Source organism: Mya arenaria, chromosome 12 (genome assembly GCF_026914265.1).
Source record: "Mya arenaria isolate MELC-2E11 chromosome 12, ASM2691426v1".
NCBI classification, from domain to species: Eukaryota; Metazoa; Mollusca; class Bivalvia; order Myida; family Myidae; genus Mya; species Mya arenaria.
In genome coordinates, this window is record NC_069133.1 from 58,184,751 (window position 1) to 58,194,352 (window position 9,602).

At 33.0% G+C, this 9,602-nt stretch overlaps 1 protein-coding gene across 2 annotated transcripts in view; it reads left to right on the plus strand.

Annotated features, from left to right (window-relative positions):
* LOC128211110 (guanylate-binding protein 3-like) overlaps window positions 1–4,652 on the plus strand; it is a 35,970-nt gene extending 31,318 nt beyond the window's left edge. For both annotated transcript variants that reach the window (XM_052915529.1, XM_052915530.1), the window contains one exon: window positions 78–4,652. In XM_052915529.1, coding sequence (XP_052771489.1) covers window positions 78–370 — 293 coding nt within the window. In that variant the 3' untranslated portion in view covers window positions 371–4,652. The remainder of the gene's footprint in view (window positions 1–77) is intronic.
* Window positions 4,653–9,602: the final 4,950 nt, after the last annotated feature.

The window sequence follows — 9,602 nt, forward strand, 5'->3', positions numbered from 1 at the left end:
AAAGCAAAAAAGCAATCACTGTATAATTATGTTACATTTTCAACGATGCTAATTAATAATTGTTTTGTTTTTTGAAGAACAAACTGAAGAAAGCGAGAGAAAGATGCAGTCTATGGTTGAAAAAATTAAAGAAGAGAACAAGCTATCCCTCGAAAACCTTAAAAAAGAAAAGGACGAACAACTCGAGAAAATACAAAAGGAACGTTTTGAGAAGTTTGAGAAAGAGACAGCGGAACTGAAGAGCAAAATAGAAAGTTTCCAAATATCTGAAGAGGAGCGAAAACGGTTAGCACAACTTGAAAGAGACCAAACTGAGAAAAAGAACATGTCCTTTTGGGGGAGAGTCAAATGCGTTTTTACAGGATATTAATTGCTTACAGGAAAATCTCGAAGTTTAACATTTTCTTAACAAACCTGGATTTTTTCTAGAATCTACATCCATGTAAATTAAAAACAAAAACATTATAGTTCTATTAATTGCCAAAATCATGAGATAAAATACGTTATTTTGGAACTGATCGACACGATAACAATGCCGCAAATGTTTTATACCACTTTGCCTACTTTAAGAGTATATGTGCATTATCAATCGTTTTAACTGTAAGTGATTTGGGTTACAGTTTGTTTCCAGCAATATTTGATCAACCGTGGGAAGACCGTGATGTTGACGGTTTCAAGTGACTTAAGACATCTACTGATTAAAAGAAAACGTTGATAAATCCGAACCAGGAAGCACAATTTATGTAGATTTTTATTTGTTTCAAGATATACGTGGATCTTCTTTCGTCGGTGTATAGATTAAGGGAAATTTACGGTTTGTCATTATAAATCTTTGGCCATCTGGTTATGAAATATAGCCATTTTCTTGAGGATATCGTATTGATAGGTGCCTTTGCACACTTAATTATAAATTCTGAAAAAGAACCACTGAGAAAAGGAAAGAAGTGTTCTATTTATAATAAAATATAATGATACTGATATTATATCTAATACAACTTGATTACTGCTGTAATGATAGTGTATCATAATTCAAATTTAGTGTAGTGTTCTCACATAAGCTTTAAGTGCTAATGGTGGGCGTTTGTGAAAGTCCATTGCTCATCGTTCGTCGACCGTCGCACATCGCGAATGATCAACGATTTCTTTAAATGACTTCACTTCTGAAATGTGTCGCCAATTTCTGGCACACTTGGCTTGAAGCTTTCCTGCATTTACCTCTGTCAGGTTTGATCGAATGGTTCCTGTTCAAAGTACATCATAGTCAACGAGCAGTTCTTAGACATTAAGTATTTGATATAAAACACAAGCTAGGGTTAAGTAGGCAAATTCTGTTAAATTCAGGCAGCTGGGATCAGCACCGGACCCGCACCGGGAATAATTACTGTCATAGAGAAACATTTGTCTGAAATCAGCACAGATGTTATTTTATTTTCCATTTGTACTAGCTAGCTAGTTTGTTCAAGGTATACCTATGTGGTCCGGATTACCACCTCCCGGCTCAACAGTTCAGTCTGATACCAGATAGAACAGCACTTTTATATTTAATATGTATGCTAGCATCATATATGGGTCTTCTACCAAAATTAATGAATTTGTTTCTCTGTGGTCAGGATTAGCCACGTTCAATTGTTCTGGATTATATATATATATATACGTTGCAAAAATCTGAGAATCCTTTATGTTTGAACACAGGTTTAAAAGCGCCTTACATAACCAAAGTTTGAATAACAGTTAGTTAGTGTTTGGTATATTGCATTAGGTTGCTTTAGCTGTAGGTCGACTACCAGTTTTGTAGTCATATCCTTTAGGTCAGAAATCATCGCTCTTATCTGAATTTGTACAGTATAATACAAATAATAACTTAATGTGGCACAAATTTGAACCAGTTTTTATTTAGATGGTTCTAACCACGGTTTGTCTCTTAGGTAGCCGATCAAGGTCGCTCTGAATCATCTTCTAAAAATGTAGAACGTAACATTTTGTTCATGTCGTACTTTGTACATTTGAAAAAAAATGCATGATGCGTATTAAATCCATATATAACTTGTTATTTACCATTTGAATTTCCAATGTCAAGCTCTTCAACCTGTAAATTGGTTTTGTTGTTTTGTTTTGTTATAGTATTATATGACCTTCGACCTTTGTATTGGTTTCTATTGTTTAGTTTGAACAATAGTATTTTATGGTCTTGAAACCTGTGTATTGGTTCTTATTATTTTGTTCTGTAAGGGTATTCTATGGTATTGAAACGTGTGTATTGGATCTTATAGTTTTTTTCTTTAAGGGTTTCTATGGTCTTGAAACCTGTGTATTGGTCCTTTTTGTTTTGTTCTGTAAGGGTATTCTATGGTCTTGAAACGTGTGTATTGGTTCTTATTGGTTTGTTCTGTAATGGTATTCTATGGTCTTGAAACGTGTGTATTGGTTCTTATTGGTTTGTTCTGTAAGGGTTTTCAATGGTCTTGAAACGTGTGTAATGGTTCTTATTGTTTTGTTCTGTAAGGGTTTTCTATCGTCTTGAAACCTGTGTTTTGGTTCTTATTGTTTTGTTATGTAAGTGTTTTATATGGTCTTGAAACCTGTGTATTGGTTCTTATTGTTTTGTTATGTAAGTGTTTTATATGGTCTTGAAACCTGTGTTTTGGTTCTTATTGTTTTGTTATGTAAGTGTTTTATATGGTCTTGAAACCTGTGTATTGGTTCTTATTGTTTTGTTATGTAAGTGTTTTATATGGTCTTGAAACCTGTGTTTTGGTTCTTATTGTTTTGTTATGTAAGTGTTTTATATGGTCTTGAAACCTGTGTATTGGTTCTTATTGTTTTGTTTTGTAATAGTATTATATGGTCTTGAAACCTGTTCATTGTTTCTTATTTTTTGGTTTTATAAAAGTAATACTAGTATAAGGTCTTGATATCTGTGTATTGGTTCCTGTTGTTTTGTTTTGTAATAATATTTTATAAATGTTTTTCATTTTCATATTTGATAATGGGTTTAAACACCAAAGGCTTCACAAGAAATAAGCTTCAAGACTCTCCTGCGCCATCTTTGGTTTCATATCATCATCTACACATCATCTCTACTAAGCTCATTTCGTTAACAACAACGATAGTTATTACATAATATTTTAGTTCCTCTGTTTCATTACTCTCATACTAACTTATTGTAGATGTCCATCAAACTGCATCGTATCTTTGAAAAGTTTTTGCATTAGGTGCTCTGAATTGTATTCCTCCGTCTGCAGATAGAGTTGGAATCTCTAATCATTGAAGTACTTGGGGTTTACTTATTAGTTTATTATTATTTGTTTTATTATTAAGTGTCCTCAAGTTAATGCATAATTTGATAAGATTTATCTTTTACGTTTTTTCTTTATTTAGGATTGTTGCTATAAGAGTGAGGTATGTGCACGTAAACCGGTTCAAATCCCCAGTAAATTTACATTTTACAGACCGTTCCAAGGCGGTACCTAACAATCCTTGATAAACATACTTAGTGTTTTTTATATATAATATATGCACTGTGCTGTTTGTGGAGTTTTGTGCTGTTCTTCCATGTTTCTTGTTTGTGATTTTTTGTTTTTGTGTTCTATGTCATTGGCGTTTACCCAGTGCCAGTAAACAGGGTTTATGTAAAAACTTTTGGCTACTGAGCTTGATTCTGTAGTTTTTCACATGTATGTATTCATGTACATTTACATTTTACTGACCGTTCCAAGGCGTTACCTAACAATCCTTGATTAACATACCTAGTTTTTTATATGGTATATATGCACTGTGCTGTTTGTGGAGTTTGTTGCTGTTGTTCCATGTTTCTTTATTGTGATTTATTTGTTTTTGTGTTCTGTCTTTGGCGTTTACTCTGTGCCATTAAATGGGGTTTATGTTTAAACTTTTGGCTAATGAGCTTGTTTCTGTAGTTTTTCACATAAGTATTCATGTCGAATATTAGAGTTCATTTAATGTTTACCGATGATTTATATGTGAAATAAAAAATCATATTTCAAAGTTTTAAACAGTGAACTACCAATTTGATTTTTTCACTGTTTTTAAAATTTGAGTCAGCTCTCATTTTCAAATCAAACGTCAGAACGCACAGCGATGGGACTCAGTTTCAATTTGGCGCACCTTAAGGAAAAACTTCAAATTAACTGTCATTTTATATCCTTCAAGGAATATAATGATAAGAAGAAATATCTGTGTCATATTGCAATATATTTCACCTAGCTAACACTAAAAGTTAGTAGTTCACGTTAACTCGCTTAATACAGCTTTTGGTGCACGCTCGGTTAAATATATTACAATCTTACACTAATACAAACAATATTCCACTATATAATATCCCATATAAACGAATGTCGAATATCGCATACATTTGTTTTTATACCCATAACTTGATGAATATATGTATATATCATATAACAAGCAGTAGGTAATTACCTAGTTTCTACATCGAGTGTGTTTTAATCTGAATGAAGAGAAATGACATAAGACATGTTTTGGCAATTTAAGCGTTTTGTAGAAGCCTACTTGTAGTGTGTCAGCTGTTTTATTTGTTCATTTGTTATATCCTTCTATTTTCCCCAAACTAATGACGGATGTTCATTGTGATACTCAGTAGTATTCAAACGCTTATTTGTTCTTAGCTAAGCTTGTATGAAATGTGAATAAATGGATTAGCAATACTGGAGCCTTTGTCATCGTTTTACAGTTGAAAATTTAATAAGTTTAAAACCCACAATATTGTTTATTCGAATAAAAATACAATGTATTGTGCTAATGATTAAATCTCTTTGACCTTACTTTATAGCACATTGAGACGTATAGAGGTGTTAGAACATGTTTGCTTTATAATAAAACAACATTAATTAGTATTATGTACCTTGTACTCTCTCTAGTTATGCCGCCTTTCGAAAATAAGGAGCCGATATGTTTGCAAATATTGATAACTTGGTCGGTAGGTCTGTTTTGTCCTTCAGTAAAACAGGTGTTATCCGCACATTAAATTTTTGGGGGTGAGGGTTTGGGGGTGGTAAGTAAAATATCAAGGTCACTGTTGCACAACAACCTGAGAACAGTATAACACAGGAACATAAACCAACACTAGTGGGTTGGTTCCCTATTGTTTTTGCGGTCAGTAGGTCAAAGCTCACGGACACGATCAACAGTGTTGTAAAACACTTTGTAAACAAAAAAGAAGTGTTGAGAAGATCGTGGTTGTTGGACCTTGATTTTTAAGTGGTAGGTTGTCCTTGATCAGCAGCTGACTTCATTGACTTTTGGGGTCAAAAGGTTAAAGGTCAAGACCAAGGCCAATTTTGCCGGCCCATTAACAACATTTGCTCATGAAATAAAACCAATACCAGTTTGGCAGTAAATATTGGCCAGGAGTAGATCTAAGACATAGTTGCTTTGTTTTGAAAGATATGTATTATGTATTAGTTTGTGTTGTTGCTGTGTATATCCAACATGATTATAAAACAGGCATATTTTCCACTGAATTATAATAGCAATGGCAATATAGGGATCCAAATATAACAAACACAAACAAATTAAACAGAAATATCGTGAACATATTTACTGTTGAACATGTAAATCTTGTATCACAACAGATATCTTGAAAAATATCTCGATAAGTGTCCGAAAAGTTTTCTTCTTCTGGTGTTTTGCTCGTGAAAAGTTAATGACCCATTTTAGGTTTAAGGTTTGCCGATCGAACCCCAGGTAATTTGACAATGGTTTGATGTGGGATAATGAAACTCGACCAGAAGGTTGCCCTTTAACAGTTAATAATCCTTATCGTTTAGGGGTTAGCCGGTCTAAAGTCGAGGTTACAGTCAATGATTCTTAAAAACCACTTCGTCATTACAATAATATTAAATGGTTTATCCGAGGAACACAAACTCACCAAATGCCATTGACAAGCAAAGGACTCTTATTGAATTTAAGGTCAAAATGCCTAAGGTCAATGTCTCTTTCAATATTATTTGGAAAACATGTCCACAAAATAACTAGAGAACGGTTTGACATGTTGTATAAACATAATTAGAAAAAGCGTATTACATGATGTATATTCAAATAACAGTGAACTATTAAATATTTTAACGGTTTGACTGCGTTTTGAGGGGCGAATATCCATAAAAGTAAAATTTCATAAAATGAAATATACAAACCTGTCAAAATCTTGAGCAATCATTCTCTTGGGTTGCTCACCACATGACCGTTTTACTTTCTTAGATTTAATGTTTTCTCAGTTGTCTTCTCTCGTGGAATACGAAACGGATTTATTGAATATTAGAATCACTCATCGGGTGGGCGGCGTTAACAAAATGGTACGATCTTTGGCAAACGTAGTCACAATGTTCGAAGGAAGATTTGTCAATCGAGGTCGATTTCCAACTCCTTAAATATGGCCATCGGACCAAACTGGTTGCTCTGGCTCCAAGATTAACATTTCAATGGTTAAAACATTATTGACTGAAGCGGTCTTACTGGTAATCAAGCACATTTGGGAAACTATGTTATTACATTATATAAAATGTTTGATCGATAGGAACTAATCTTGATTAAGAATCTAACTCGATATATCTTATAGCGATGTCGTTGTTTGTCGAACTCGAGATATTCTGCAACCAAATTTGGTAAACTTGAATCAGAATTATGCAAGTTGTTGAGCGGACTAAATGTTTTATCAAACTCTAGGACCACCAACTTTGTAAAGTTGTTGGTAATAAATAAGTTATTTAATTTCTTATCTTGCACATAATTCTCTTAACTTTTGGATTAACGAATAATGTGCTGCATGTTGTTACCAATTTTGAAATTAAAGTGTGTATACGTGTATATTTAGATACGTCATAGACTGTGGATTGCATAAATAAGACAGACGAGCCATAATTTACAGATGTATATAATATACAGAAGGTATTATGATAGAATGCTTTTCTAATGCTGTGTATGTGTAAACAGTCACGTTCAAGATCATGCAGCATATTAATACACCGAACGAGACGTGATACAGCTCATATCGTAATTTTCTATTTTTATATGCATTCCCTTGTTAATTCTATGTTTTACTGCTGGGCTTTTCCCTGTACTTTTATTGTAGTATTAATATACTGCTCGGAGTATTGTTTGTTGAACTAACAAGAATTACTTCGCTTCGCTTTTTTCGGGATTTTTAGAGGAACGCTTTATAAAAACATATGCATAATGTTTACACAACATAATAATCAGGCATGCAAGAAAAATATAAATTTTGTGTTTCCTGTGCGTATAAAAACGATCGACCCACGGGCACGCTATGTATCGGGTAACTCGGCATATCTCGTTTATACGCGTGCCCTCGGGTCGGATATTTGAACATGAAAATACATGAAATACACTTAATAAACATAAATCTAGACCAAAAGTATTTGTTAAGGAATGAGATCAGGTTAGGCTACATTATCAGGTGAGTTTCTACAATAAAATTCAATGGGAATTTGCATAATTATCTTAATTAGTGTTTAACAACCATTCTCACAGATACACCTTTGACAACGTGAAGTATTGATGTTATTTCTATTTGGAACACAGTCTAAATTTTCAGCCAATGAAATTGCAGATTGGCAATCATTAAGTATAAGGCTTTATCATTTAGAATTGCAACTTTCGCGGCTGTTTAGGGGTCCGCCTACTGCCGGTCATCTGATACACACTTTCTGCGTCAGATTTTGAGCCAATGAGGTAGTATTCTATACAGATAAATAAAAAAAAATCTTTTTTTCTCATTTGAAGAAGATATTGAACAGAGCATTACATGCATATACATAAACATAATTATAAGTCAGATTGAATATGTACATATATACATGGAAAATGGTTGTATGGCTTAACAAAATGTGAAAAGACAATAGAAATTAAACTTCAATGTATATAACTTAATGAATACTTGTATGTTCAAGCATTTATGACGTAACAATACAATATAGAATGAAGGAAAATGATGGATGGATGGATGGATGGATGGATGGATGGATGGATGGATGGGATGGGATGGGATGGATGGATGGATTTATTTCAGTAAGGAATGCACATACATGGATATTTAAAATAAACAACATGTTTAGTAAATAACTATATACATAATATGATATTTTCAATAGCCATGACAGGCACACCGAACCAAGGATGACACAGAAAAGAGAAAACTCTTATTTCCATTGTGGTCCAAAGTACAATATAAAGTCAAATAATGCATGATTCTATATACAAAACAATGGAAACAATATAAACATGCAAAGTAAATGAACTTGTGGTTTTAAATTTAAGGGATAAATACACCTATGCTCGCAAGGTACGCGAAGATAACTACTCAATTATCAAAACTAAGATATAAATGAGTAATTGCTCAAGGTGTTTGGTTTATTTGTTTATAATTGCAGGGTTTTGGAATCTAGAGACGAAAGCAAAATTCTAAATTCCAAACTGCATCAGGAGATACAAACGTAAACGATTTAAATAATATGAAAATACAAATGTGAAAAGATTTTTTATTTATATATGAGTAAAAATAATTTGAAGTTCTTTGTATTACTTTACTTCTTTTGAGTTATTATTGCTCGTATATATTATCAAGATTTCTGTATGTTGAATCAATAGTGTGGCAGACTTAAACTAAATGTTCAGATAAGTAGTCAATAAAAATAGCAGTTATTGAGCATTTAAAGAAGCAATAACAACAACAACGAGACGAAATGCAATATAATGATGAGTATTTCATTCTTAGCAATTAGCCAAATCCCAACTAGTCAATTTATAATCTGACATTTCTGCTGAAATGTTCAATATATTGAGGCACTGTTCTCTCACACCTAGAGTCATGAACTTTCTAAAATAAAACCGCACCATTAAGGTCAAAGACATGTTCCCACAGTGTTTGCCTCGCATGATAGATCTTATAACAGTAGCGTAATTGAGCCGAAAACGGTTAGACTAATTAGACAATGATATGGATGTCATACTATAATTTTAATATATAATTAAGTTATCGTATTCTGATTTAGTTAGCATAAAAGTGTTCAGTACCAATTATATGTTGATTAATTGGAAAAAAATAGACACAGGTTTGGCTATCACATTTTTTATAATAATTAATTATATTGTTTTGCCTTCCTTTTTGTAAATGAACACGTAATGTCAACTGCCTTTCTTGAGAGAAGCACGTTAAACAAATCACGTCTACTTGCTTTATTAAACATATTTGAAAACGTTCTGTCGACTTTCTGTGGATGAACACGTTGAACACACTTACAGTTTTAACTTATGCTGCCATTAATAATGTGTACGAGGGCTTATTCAGTGTGATATTAAGTAGGTCTCAATGCATAATCCGTTTTAAATGCATTTTTGGACTTTATAAAACACAATTTTTGACAAACACGTGCAGACCCGGGCCCATAGTGCCGACGGAGAGCATGTACATTTTTTTTCAGATGTATATGCTGTACTTAATTTATAACTCAAAATATGCCCAACATACTATATGAAGTAACTTGGCAATCCAAACACAGGTTAGAGGAGCCGGGCACAGGAATATTACTCAATGTTGGGTCTGAAATTAT